This window comes from Anas platyrhynchos, chromosome 2, assembly GCF_047663525.1.
Source record: "Anas platyrhynchos isolate ZD024472 breed Pekin duck chromosome 2, IASCAAS_PekinDuck_T2T, whole genome shotgun sequence".
Lineage (NCBI taxonomy): Eukaryota > Metazoa > Chordata > Aves > Anseriformes > Anatidae > Anas > Anas platyrhynchos.
In genome coordinates, this window is record NC_092588.1 from 96,590,816 (window position 1) to 96,604,224 (window position 13,409).

The 13,409-nt window shown below is 41.3% G+C and overlaps 1 protein-coding gene across 7 annotated transcripts in view; it reads left to right on the forward strand.

Moving 5' to 3' along the window:
* Positions 1 to 13,409, forward strand: part of ELMO1 (engulfment and cell motility 1) — a 310,601-nt gene that overhangs the window by 62,724 nt on the left and 234,468 nt on the right. For 6 of the 7 annotated variants that reach the window (XM_027451441.3, XM_027451440.3, XM_027451439.3 and 3 more), the window contains one exon: positions 12,054 to 12,104. In XM_027451441.3, the coding sequence (XP_027307242.1) occupies positions 12,054 to 12,104 (51 nt within the window). Of the gene's footprint in view, positions 1 to 12,053; positions 12,105 to 12,365; positions 12,504 to 13,409 lie in introns of those variants that run through there. The other variant, XM_027451444.3, reaches the window with a different exon arrangement.

Genomic DNA, 13,409 nt, shown 5'->3' on the forward strand with positions numbered 1-13,409 from the left:
GTATAGGTAATGTTTCTGCAGAGCCTGGGTAACTCCGGCTTTTGAGGCCTTGCAGGTAGGGATGACTTCAAAATATCACTACTTTTAAAATTAACAGAAAGAAAAGCAATTAGTGAAATCTTGTACAAGGTAACAAGAAACTTTGAAGTGAAAATGTTACAAATGGGGGACTGGCAACACATGGCTTACAATTATGTTTTTGTTTTGGGTGACAAACAGAGCATCTGTGTTTTGGTTGTCATACACAGAACTCTTTATCTTTTGTAGCTGACCTATATTTCCCGATTATGCCATATATAAATAAAAACAACACCCATACAGTTATTTCTTTCTTTTTTATTTATTATTGTATTTGGAAAAAAATGCCTCTACAGGAGTAACAATAACTCCCTTAGACTGTATTAAAGGCAGTCTTCTAACAAATCTTGAACCAGGCTGTATTCCTCCTGGAGATGAGGCTTGTCACAGGAGCTGCAATCTGGACTGCTGCCTCCTGGGTTCTGGTTTGGCTGTATCTGTGCCCCTGAAAGGGCAGTGGAAAATTTAATGATTTATTTTGGCAGTTGTTTTTAAAAAATGTCAGAAATGAAAGAAGTTATGTGAACAAGAAAATCAAGCAGGCATAGTGCCTAAGCTCAAGTCTAGCTGGTGTTTTAATCATAATGTCTTTGACTAGTATTGCATTATGATGTGTATTATTATATATATTTTTAAGGCCTTTGTTATCAGGGAGAAGAGGAGTTCCCTGATAGCTCAAACATCTAAAAGCCTGCCTCCTGAATCAGGATCATATTGTGCTAGGTGCTGTACAGTAGAGAACAAAAAAAAGTCACCTTTGCATCATTCTGTCCAAATTGTAGTTGAATAGATGCTAGTGCATATCAGGTGTAACAACTCAGGAACACTATTGACTGGGCAAGCTCAGTTACAGGACAGAAAATGCTATATGAGGAGTAGAAACTGGCTGTATAATTGTGTATGCTAAAAGCGTTCTTGGGCTGAAAACCACAGCTTGGGTATTTGTCCATTGTGTTCTTTGGTGGCAAAACTAGGAATCTGGGGAAAGGCGGCTGAGTGGCTCTGTGCAGTGCATTTAAGGGTATGCCTCATTGTCACATCTTAAGGAGAACGTGGTAGTGTCAGATAAAATACATAAAAAGGCAAGTGAAATGATTGATGGGATTGAGCAGCTGCCTCACAATGCAAAGTTTCCTCAGTTTGGTGAGAAAAATGTCAGGAGGGGTCAGGGTCAACATTTACCAAGTCAGGAAAGTAGTGGACAAGCTGAATGTGGAGCTGCCATTATGAAATCTGCAAGATGAGAAGTAGGGAGTGCTTGATGAAAGCAGTTAGGGTGTCAGTTTAAAACAGATGAAGGTTCATGCAGCAGCCGATGAACATCTTGAACTTGCTGTCACAAAAGGTTGTAAAAGCAGGCATGGATGAAGTATAGATGTAGCCTCAAAAATATGCAGTGCAACAAATGTGGTTGCTGTGGAAGCATGAAGAGAGTGAAAACAGTCAGATCATGATCCTGAGTGGCATTTGCTCTTCTTAGAGCTGGAGGTAGAATGTGGGGTTTGATATTACAATAGGCTGACTTGGTAGCAATTTTTTGGGGGGTTCATTTTTAGTCATCAAAAACTTTAATAAGGTGAGAGTTAAAAGATGTGGATGCAGTTATCAACATTGTATGTCTTGGCATGACAGGCCTGTAGTGTTTTAGAAGAAATACAGAGGTAGTTAATCCTGTAATAATATTCATTTTCCAAGAAGCTGCTGGAAACAGGGAATATCTTACAGTTCTTCAGTTCAGAATTAAAGGATAGCATGCTCCTTGAAAAAACATGAATCGCTAGCAGTTTCTGCATACTGTTTAACTACCCCTATACAAAGACTGCAGAAGCTAGTAAATAAACCAAGTTGCACCCATGTTAGGGTTACAGGATGTACCTGATCCTGTACAATTCTACAACCTGCAAACAGCGTGATTCTGCGCATAACCTTCTAGCATGTGGGCTACGAACACTCTCCTTACCTGAGATCTACAGCCATGCAGCAGTACAATCATTTAATCTGAAAATTTCCTCTTCCTCCCCCGCTTCTTTCACAAAAAGGAGGAAAAAATCCAGACCTTTCTTCTGCCTGATCCATGATTTCAACTAACTCACTTTCTAGCAATACAGTCACTGAGGTACTAGAGAAGGGAATGAAAAAAGCTGAACTACCATTTTCTCCAGCAACCTACACTTACCCCAGCTTGAATACTGTTGAAACCACACCATTTTATTTAAAAAAAAAAAAAAAAAAAAGTCCCTACTTTGCATGATTTACTCATCTTCAGGTGGAGTGATCTACCAAGACAACATCATTAGGTACCATTTGTTCTGCAAAGCACCAGAGCTATTACGCTGTTACGCTGTAGGCAGACATCCTTCTTATGGATTGCAAAAAAAAAAAAAAAAAAAAAAAAGTTGCAAGATATTTTTAACCTGCATCGGTTCCCCAATTCAAGTAACCACAGAGTTGTCCCAATAAGACGGAAGCAGGAGCCAGATAACAAGCAGCACCATCGTCCTCTGATAAGCTGGAAATATAAGAGCAGCACCCTGCAAAGTAAACATCAGGAAATGATAGACTTAGCTGGGCACATAGTATTGTTGGTGAGATCATGTGGGGAAATGAGAACAGGGAAGAGGAATGGACATTTAAAACAACAACAAAACAACGAATAAAAACAACGTGTGGGTTTTTGCTAAGTTGAAATCAGTTTTCTGATGCAGTTCACCCTATGCATTTACCCCTAGCAAAGAGGGGTCAATGCAGGAGCTGTAGCTCCTTAAGCAAATGCTGTTACTGAGATAAAAATCTGAAGACCTAAGCCAAGGTGGCGGTTTGAAGTTGGTCTTGCGAAATAAAATCACAGTTTGCTATGATAAAGTACAGTCTTGCTTTTCAGTCTCTTTCTTTTTCCTGCCTCCATTTTTGTGTGGTATAAACAGTTGTATAACTACTTAATGAGTCCATGTGTGAACAAACCCAGCTGAGAATTTATTGATCTGGGGTTTTGACTGGTTCTCTCCAATCCTTCCCTGGACATGATTCAAGGGTCTTGCACCATCCCTTATATTAGATCATGCAGACTTTTTGTTAAGCAAATATAATGAATTAAAAAGGTACGAGATGATTCTCCTCTCCTCCACCACTCTGAAAAGTTGTCCAAAAAGTACTATAGCCAGCATTTTGGAAGTTGCAGGAGAAGGAGAGAAGTCAGAACCATCCCCATTTAGTGTTGTGCTATGATGTTTGTTCACTGCACCTTGTAAAACCATCCATCCCTCTAAATAGGTGGTTGTTCAAGTATGAAGAGGAGTTAAAGAACATTTTTTTGTCAAATGGATCTTATACAGACCTGCTTCATATCAGCTGAACTGGAACAGTTACACAGTGCTTGTGGTGTACTTGTACCTACATTCGATTGCTATAACAAACATATTTTCAGAGCCTTTCCTTTTTAGTTGATTATAAGTGAGGCAAAATTACATTATTTTTTTTTTTCAGAAGAATAAACGTGTATGCAGCCTTAGAAACAAACCAAAAAAAACCACACTTGTTGGTTCTCATCAGTCTTGATGTGGAACTAAATACGTAACTAAATATATTGCTATACCACATGCTTAAAAAGGAGGCAAGCAAAAGAAGAATTAAGTTGTTCATAGTGGGACAGAAAGTTTAGCAGGTTGACAGGACAGAATGATTTTGTTTTTCTTTGGAAAATTTAGCCTGAGCCAAAAGTCCTAAAAAGTAAGTCCTAAAAACTTGGACTAACTTGCTATATAAGGATGACTACTGTTCCTGAAATCAGCCTGAATGAAGTAGGATTGAAAGTCATTTAACACATAGATACTCAAATTTTGCTTCTGTCTACTGAAGAAATACACCAATGTCCACTGTTTATTGCTGGAGTCCATAGGGTAATATTAGCAGCAAGCAGGAAGGAGCATGGCCAGTCTGATCTTGTCTGCTACCTGTAGTGTTAGCAATTTCTGAAAGATCTTGCAGGTGCCCCAAAACAGTAAGAAGTTTAAGAATATGAGGGGAATACCACGTCACACTGAATGTAGAGAAAAGGAAAGGCTGGACATAGTTTGGTCCAGTTCAAGTCTGGATTGAAATCAGACATGAAAGTGAAAATTCTGAGTATTTATCTCACTGAAATTCAGTTGATCAATGAGAACAGATAAGTGCTTAAAATGTGAATGGAAAAAAAAACGAAACAAAACAAAACACCACCAACAACCTCCAAAAAAACTCAACCCTATAAGTGGTTCAGTTCTTGTTCTATCATTTGCATATACTCCCACACAGGGAGATTGTAATGGCATGGTGGAATTTCACATGAATGTACAATTGCAAGTTGTATTCAGCAAAAATTGGGTCACAAGCAAAAGCACCTCTGAGGAAGAACAAATACTAGTGGCTCCACCCAGCTTGGGGAAGGCAGGAATTAGAAAGATGTCCTGTCTGCAAACACAGCAAGGAGCTGAGTAATGATAATGAAAGCAAAAATGAAGGCAACTCCCTTTGCAGAATCGCACAAAAGTCTCTCAAAACAAATGGAGGGAACTCAGCATCTGCTCTCCTCCATTTCATGCAACAAGCACATAGGGATGAAAAGGAGCAGTTGATGTCATCTACCTGGACTTGGTCAAAGCATTTGACACTGTCTTGTATGAGGTCCTTGTCTCTAAATTGGAGAGACATGGATGTGACAGCGGGACCACTCAGAGCATAAGGATTGTTTGGGTGGTTATACTCAAAGAATTGTGGTTGATGACTTCATGTTCAGGTGGAAACCAGTTATGAATGGCATTATTCAGGGGTTGCTACTGATTTTGTTGCTGTTTAACATCTTAACATCATGACATGGACAGTGGGACTGAGTGCACCCTCAGAAAGTTTGCCAATGGCACTAAGCTGTGTGGTGCGGTTGACATGCTGGAAGGAAGGGACCTGGACAGGTTTGAGAGGTGGGCCTGCGGAACCACCAAGTGATAAGATGAGGGGAAATGGCCTCAAGTTGCACTAGGGAGGTTTACATTGGATATCAAGAGAAATTTCTTTACTGAAAGGGTCATGTGGCGTTGGAATAGGCTTTCTAGGGAAGTGGTTGAGTCAACACTATCCTTGGAAGTCTTCAAGAAACATTTAGGTACAGGTTTGTAGCACGGTTTAGTGGTGGACTTGTCAGTACTATGTTAAAGATTGTATTTTATGATCTTAGAGGTCTTTTCCAACCTGAATAATTCTATGATAAGGACATGGATGTGTTGGAACATGTCCAGAGGATGGCTGTGAGGGTGACCAGAGGGCTGGAGCACCTCTCCTCAGAAGACAGGTTGAGGTGGTTGGGGTTATTCAGGCTGGAGAAGAGAAGGCTCTGGGGAGACCTTATAGCGGCCTTCCAGTCCTTAAAGGAGCCTACAGAAATGGTGGGGAGGGACTCTGTCAGGGAGTGTAGTGATACCACAAGGGGGAATGGCTTTAAAATGAAAGAGAGTAGATTTAGACTAGTTATAAGGACAAAATTCTTCACTCAGAGGGTGGTGAGGCACTGGCACAGGTTGCCCAGGGAAGTGGTGGATGCCCCATCCCTGGAGGTGCTCAAGGCCAGGCTGGATGGGGCCTTGGGCAACCTTGTCCAGTGGGGGGTGTCCCTGCCTATGGCAGGGGGGTTGGAACTGGGTGATCCTTGGGGTCGCTTTCAACCTAAGTGATTCTATGATGAAGGTGGTAGGAAAGAAGAATTAAAAAGCATAGGGAGTCCTCAAAGGCATGAGATTAAAAAAAAAAAAAAAAAAAAAAAAGCGATGAAATTGTGACTGACTAAGAATAGACTGTTATCAATAAGCAAATGAATGAAATATCCTTATATTTAAAAGATAACATTAAAAATGGCACCATTATCATCATGGGCTGAACATAGTTTGGAACTGGCTCACAAAACCCCTCAGCGAGTAAGCTTGTATTCCCAGTAGTTGCTCTGATGCAAGATTTAGAGTCACCACATCCTCTGTCTCTAGCAGTGAAGCTAGCATGAACAATGCTCTTTCCCAGCCCCATACTCCTTCGAGTCCCCTGCATTGTGGTTCATCACACCTTCTGATCTGAAAAGACAACTATTTGGAGGCTGTGTTGTAAATTGAACAGTTGCAGTGATCCAGACCTTTGTCTCCCTTTGCCACAATTTCTTGTGTCATGGCAAAAAGAAGCTCTCTGGCTAGTTCACAACAGCAGTTGTGATACTCGATGTTTGCTGGCTTCTGCAACACTTTGAGTCAATGATTTAAGGGAGGCTTGTCAGCATGGACTCCACTTCTCCTGAGTTGTAACTTTAATTATCATTATGTATCAACAAAACTTATGCAGCATTTTTGCTCTTCCTTACTACTTGGCCATACTCATCCTGGTGAAAATGTTAGACTTGATAACTCTGTAACATCAAGTATAATTCATAGCTCTAATTTTTTATTGCTGGGTCAGCTTGAAGGAAGATGTAACAAAATAACAGTAGTGTGGAAATAGGGAACAATTAACTACTTAATGTAAATATGTAAAGAATTCTGATTTTCTTGGCTATTATTCTTTAGCTTGGCTAGAGGTGTCTGTGAAGAAAACTGGTCAAGGGTAAAAATAATGCTGAGTGAGCTATAACCACAGGAACCAATGCTTGTAGGTCATCCTCAAATATGTTAAGCAAACATTCCATTCCAATCAATTGCAGTGGGCTGAATCATGAGGCATTTTGCTGGGTGTAACAGGTTATTAAAGTGATAAGTCAAATACATGGCAAAATAAACCTCAGTTTTACTTGATACGTTTTCCAAAGTGTGTCTCCAGAAAAACTCCGAGTAAATGATTTGACTGTTTTGATAGGAATTTTTGAAAGCAAATGCACATACCTTCATCCTTTAGTCAGGGTTTGGTGGACTCCTAATTCTTTGCTAACCTTGCTGTTTAAATGCAAGCCTTCTGCATGTGATTTGGACAAAATTGTCTGTGGCACAATAAAGGCAAAGCTTTGGGAAGGAACATAATCTGATGGCAGATAGCATAGGTTTGTGTTGCTCCAGCCAGTGGATGTGGAAGTCAGACGGCCCTAAAAAGAGAATACAAAGCAAACAGTCCAGGTATCTTCTACTTCCTGCAGTGTTTTGTAGTTTTTGTATTTCTGCGATTGTATTTGCATGTCTGTTGAAAACTCAGCTTGGAAAGTGTCATGCAAATGTATGGTGCTTGGAAATGCTACATATTTGGTTAGAATAAAATCTTGTGAGTGTGTGTTCTTGCAAGGTGTAATATTTCAAGTGGAGCTTATTTGTATCCATAATACAACTGCTGTCTTAGGCCTAGGTAACATAACAAGTCAATTTTCTTGTTGCAGAGTTTCTTTAGGGGCATTTTGGATAGTGATGTTTAAGTAGTTACTTTCTGCTCAGGAATAAGCTTTCCTAATACAGATTGACATCATGAACAACGTCTACAAACAATGTACACATGAGATCAGAAATATCCTGGAAGGGGTCTACCCTGGCCCCTCAGGTGGTGGTGTGCCCTGTCCTGAATAGCTGTGGTGCATACAAGGGCGATTACCAAAGGCAGGCTGCTGTGTTGGAATGGCATTCTGTTATTCTGTTAAGGCAATCCACAGGATGCTGTCCCTAATGCTAAGCAGATTAACTGTGTATAAATGTTGCGATTGCAATTAACTGGCATGCTGAATACTGCACCACACAGTTCATGTAGGAAATCCTCTTGGCTTAATTGTACACTTAGATGCTGTTTCATGGTAGGCACTTCAGTCATTATGTAGCATGGATAAACAAAATCGGATTTTTGTTTGGGGAATATCTAACTCTTTGCAAGGTTTGGCTAGCCTGCTGCATTAGAAACTTGATACTGTGAAAACTTACAGATAAAAGGCACTGTCAGTTTTCCTTTAGCCTTTGTCTAAATTGGAAATTGAAGACTAGCTGCTGGTGATAGCAGCAACTGAATGCACAGCACAGGACAGACTGATGTGTTTTGCTGTGAGTCAGGGGTGATTAGAGAAAGGTCTTGTGGGCTGTGGGCTCAGACCTGTGGTGGAATTTGGAGTATGAAACCTGTGGTGTTTCAGATTCATCTTGGTAAATAAACAGAAAGACCCTATACAAAACTTCCAAGGACGCTTTTATGTACTGTGTTTTCTCTTATTCCTGTGCTATTTTATATAGCACCTGCTGACATACAGTCACGCTGGAGAATAGTACTGCCCTTGTTTGTCTGTTTGTGGTATCTGAATTTCAGTGAGGTTATCAGCTTCCCTTTTTACGCTTGTTTTAAATTCGTTGGACTGTGGAGAGAATAGGGTGTTTTTTAACAAGATCTTTCTCATTTGTTTAGGTTGGTTGTGGATTTATGTAATTAGTTTTTTTGTTTTAACTTGTTTACTTGACTGCGTAGAGAGCATTTCAGATTTAGTCTAACTTGTGTTTGCAACGGACTAAGAGTGTTTGCACATATGCTTGTTGTGGCCCAGATGAAGTGACTTAACTTGTTAAACCACAAACTCATTTGTTCATCTCATTTGGTAGTTCACGTTAATTGTAGCAGGAAACATGAGAAACTGTGCTTAAAGTTATTCTGCTGAAAGAATAAACCTGCGTGGGTGCTCTTTATTTGTTTAAGAACAGTCTATTTACTTAGCTCCAACACTTTTATAATGATATGAGTGGACTTTCACTTTTCATAGAACCATACAATCATTTAGGTTGGAAAAGACCTTAAGATCATCAAGTCCACCATCAACCTAACACTACCACCTCTAAACCATGTTGCTAAGCGCCACATCCATACGTCTCTTAAATACCTCTAGGGCTGGAGACCCCGCCACCTCCCTGGGCAGCCCCTTCCAAGGCCTGGCCACCCTCTCTGAGAGGAAATCCTTCCTGACACCCAGTCCAAACCCCCCTGGTGCAGCCTGTGGCTGTCACCTCACGTCCTATCGCTTGTCTCCTGAACAAGGAGAGCAACACGTTGCTCCTGGCTGCAGCCTACTGTCAGGCAGCTGTGGAGAGTGGGGAGCTCTGCCCTCAGCCTCCTCCTCTCCAGACCGAGCAGCCCCCAGCACCCCCAGCTGCTCCTCACCCCTCTTGTTTTCTCTTCACCAGTTTTGATGCTCTTCTCTGCACATACTCAAGCAACCCAAACCTTTTGTGTGGTCCGGGGCCCAAAACTGAGCACAGCGCTCGAGGTGCGGCTTCACCAGAGCTGAGTACAGGAGGATAATCCCTTCTTGCTGTCCGCATGATTTCTGATGCAGGCCAGGATGGCACTGGCCTTCTCAGCCACTGAGGAACACCACTGGCTCATGTTCATTCCACTGTCAACCAGCACCCCCAGATCCTTTTCTGCTGGCAACTTTCCAGCCACTCTTCCTCAAGCCTATATGGCTGCATGGGGTTGTTATGACCCAAGTGCAGCACCCAGCACTTAAGCCTTGTTGAATCCCATACAAGTGATACAAGTGGATGTGGCCCATCAATCCAGCTTATCCAGATCCCTCTACAAAGCCTTCCTACTCTCAAGTGGAGGTCAACACTCCTGCCCAACTTGGTGTCTGCAAACTCACTGAGGGTACACTCAATCCCCTCATCAAGAGTGCTGATAAAAATGTTAAACAAAACCAGCCCCAGTGCTGAGCCCTGGGGGATACCACTGGTGAACAGCCTCCAACTGGCTTTAACTCCATTCACCGTGGCCCTTTAGGCCAGACTGCCCAGCCAGGTTTTTACTCAATGAACAATACTTCTGTCCAAGCCAGGAGCAGACAGTTTATCCAGGAGAATGCTGTGGGAAACAGTACCAAATGTTTTGCTATAGACCACAGCCTTTTCCTTGTCCACTAAACATGTCATCATATCATAGGGGGAGACCAGGTTTGTCAAGCAGGACCTACATTTCATGAACCCATGCTGGCTGGGCCTGATTGCCTTGTTGTCCTTCACTTTTATTTATTTATTTATTTATTTATTTATTTATTTATTTATTTATTTATTTATTTATGCATGTGATTGGTTTAAACTGTTTAAGTATTATCTGATTCTCTGTTTTTTAACGTTGCTGCATGCTGGGATTTGCTGCCTTAAAAGTAAAACTGATGTAACTCCATGTGCACGTGCATACATGTATACTGCGGCCTAACCCAACTGATGTCCAGTGATTTAGCCTAAGATGTTGATTGAGATGAAGTTAGCCTATGCTAACTGTCTTGAAGCAATTACTCATATTCAGTTCCACAAATCAGGAGGTGGTAACAGTTTAAGTTGCCACAGGTGTTTGGAAAGTGAGTTTGCTTCAACATTGATTTGGGTTCAACCACACAAATGCACTCTTGCCACCTCATACAGATTCCTTAGACGTGATGAGGTGTAGCTTTGTCTGATGGTGTTTTACTACAGGAGGAGCAAATCTGGCACTTTGTTAGTGTTATCTCTGCTGTGTAATTAGCCACTCACCTTTTCTTTTTTTTTTTTTACCCCTCTCTGGTGTAGAGTCTGGCTCACATCCATTGGGCTGTTCTGGCAGGAAGGCAATGACACTATCAGGAGGAGACTGCTAGGGGCTCAGATGAGTTAGCTGCATATGTAAGCAATGATGCCATAAAAAATGTCTCTTGTATCCACTGTGTCGTCTGACACTTTAAGTATTTCATTTAGAGTGAAGAAATGTTGTGGGTGGAGGGTGATTTTGTGGGTTTGCTAGAACCAATCCCACAGAGGACTTAGGTACCAAGAAAGAGACAATGTACTGGAGTTTTATTTTGGGACTGCTTGACCTGGTTTCAAGCAAGATTTATCCTGTTTTTAGTGTTTGGGATTTGAGGTTTGTCTAACTGTGAGCTGTAAGGATTAAATGAAACTGGGAGAAGTTGCCTGAGAAGAAATACACCGTGATTTATTTGTGTAAAGATCAGTCTGCAGAAAGCCTGCACTGTGGTTTTTAGAACAAAATGAACTCTTACCTCTCAAACTGTTAGGGATTCCTCACATACCTTTGACAAACAAGGATATTGGCCCATGAACAAACTAATGAATCGTGAATGCATCTGTGAGTGTGTGTTGCATTGTGCAGAGGTGGCCAGTACCTGTTAGCATGCTCATTGTGCTGGGTACCTCTGCAATGTTGACCTGTGGTGAACAGAAGGGAGCTTACTGATAGAGGTGCACGTCCTCCCTCATGCTTACCACAGGGTAAGGCCATGCACACGGGCACTGGCCATAACGTTGTGAGGACACTGTAAGCATACACCATAACTTGTGCCATGGTAACTTTTTCATCTACATGTAGCTTTAGTTTAATTGAACATCTTATGTGAGATTAACAAAGAGAAAATGTTTAATGCCTCCTCTTTCTGTCAGCAGGGTAAGGAGAATGGCCTATGGCATGTTTGAACTTTACTTACCACTAACAGCAGGGCTTTTTTAAATTTATTTTGTATTTAATTTGAGGGAGAATGCAAGGTTGTGGTGGCAGAACTCAGTGGTTGGTTCCAGTGGTTTAAGTCAGCATGTTCTTGTTATAGAAAACAGAGAGCCAGTGGGATAAAACTTAAGTCCTGCAGATGTTTAATGACAGGTTTCAGCAAACTTACGAACTCCTCAACTATGTGACACAGTATCAGAGCCAGACACCATGGACAGTATATTTCAAACAAATATTTAGAAGTTGCCAGTGGAAGCTAAACTTTGCAAAATATGAAGTCATTCTCAAAAGGGTTTAGATCTGTTAAATATCATATGAATAGCCACCTATTTCTTGAAGCTAATGTTAGTATGCCTAAATCAGGAACATACTGCATGCATGTTAGCTCACATGTAGAAGGGGGAAGCTTTTGCACATAGACAAGGGAAAGTACCGTTGCTATTTTAGTGTGGCATTCTATTTAATGCACGTTTCATCTTTTTATATGTCTTAAGGAAATCTTTGTGTTTTTTTTTTTTCTCTTTCAGAATCGTAATGAGATAAAAAATGGAGCAATCCTTCGGTTAACAACGTCTCCAGTAAGTTACCATTCTGTTCTTCTCTCCCTTCAAAGTAAAGATTTGATTAGTAGAATCACTGTGAAGCAATTTATATGTTTTCAGGCTTTAGCTACACCCTATCCCACAATCCCCCTACAAAGGACAGTGATGGTGTGGTCACAAGAAGACTGCGTTGATCTCTTTTTTTGAGTTGTGGGCTGGGGTGGTGTCTCTCTAGTCAAATTTTGTGGCAGGGTTGTCACAGTTGGGTGTTCTTTGTCTTTCACTTCTTCTCTTCCACTGGGAAGAGCTTTCATGTCCAAGATACCTCTGCTTCCCTGCTGGAACTGCAGCATCACTCATGTTCTCCTGTCCTGCCCAAGAGATCTGAGCCAAGAGAAAAGCCTGAGGGCTGGATCTGGGAGAGCTCTTCTGCAGGTCAGAGCTTTCCTGTTGTTGGGGTTTCTACTGATTGAGCAGCAGCTATAATGTTGAGATTTTACTGTTTTGTCTTTATTTTTTCAACACCACCTCCTTGCCAGCTCCTCAAAAAGCATAGCAGAGTTGCTGGTTGCCTTGTAATGGCCTGTTTTCCTGCTGAGTTGAGCCATGCTGTTGCCACATGCTGAAAGCCACTATTAGTCCCAGAAGATGTATTTCTCTGGCAGCAGCAATCACATTTCCTTACTGACAAACATAGTGTGCCATTAAAATGGTTTACCTCTTTGTGGTGGTGTTTTAGCTTCTGCAGAATCATTGCATTCTTATGGCCAAAATCTGCCCCCGTGTACTGCAGCTCATTTAAGCAAGGAAGACAGAGCTGTGGTGCTTTAAATTTGGCTTCTGTTGAACCTGTTAAGAGTGGTGTCAGATGCAAAATCTTGTTTATCTAGAAGTCACATGGAGATACATACTGGATGGGTCATTTTTCAGCTGTAGGACCTGCCGTCAATGTAAAAAAAAAGAGATGTATGTTGCTAAAAATTTCCTAGGTCCTCCAGATACCATATGCATTTCCACTTGTCCCCAGCATGCTTAACTTGATGGTGATTTATACTAAGCTTAGGAGGTGACTGAGTTTGTAATGCATGTTTGTGTATACACAGAAATTGAAGAAGCCATTATGAAAACACATGCATGCCTCTGAAGTTTTTGGTTAAGTGTATCTACGTGAGTGTGTCCTCTTAACAGAAAGCACACCTAAGCAGCAGCTGTCTGAACAAAGACAAGAGATTTCCATTATCCTTTGTCATCTTTTCCACGGTCATATACAGAACTTTACAGCTGTAGGAGTAAGAGCCATGGTCTTAAGCTGCTGTTGCCAGAGTCTGACTCCAAAGCTTC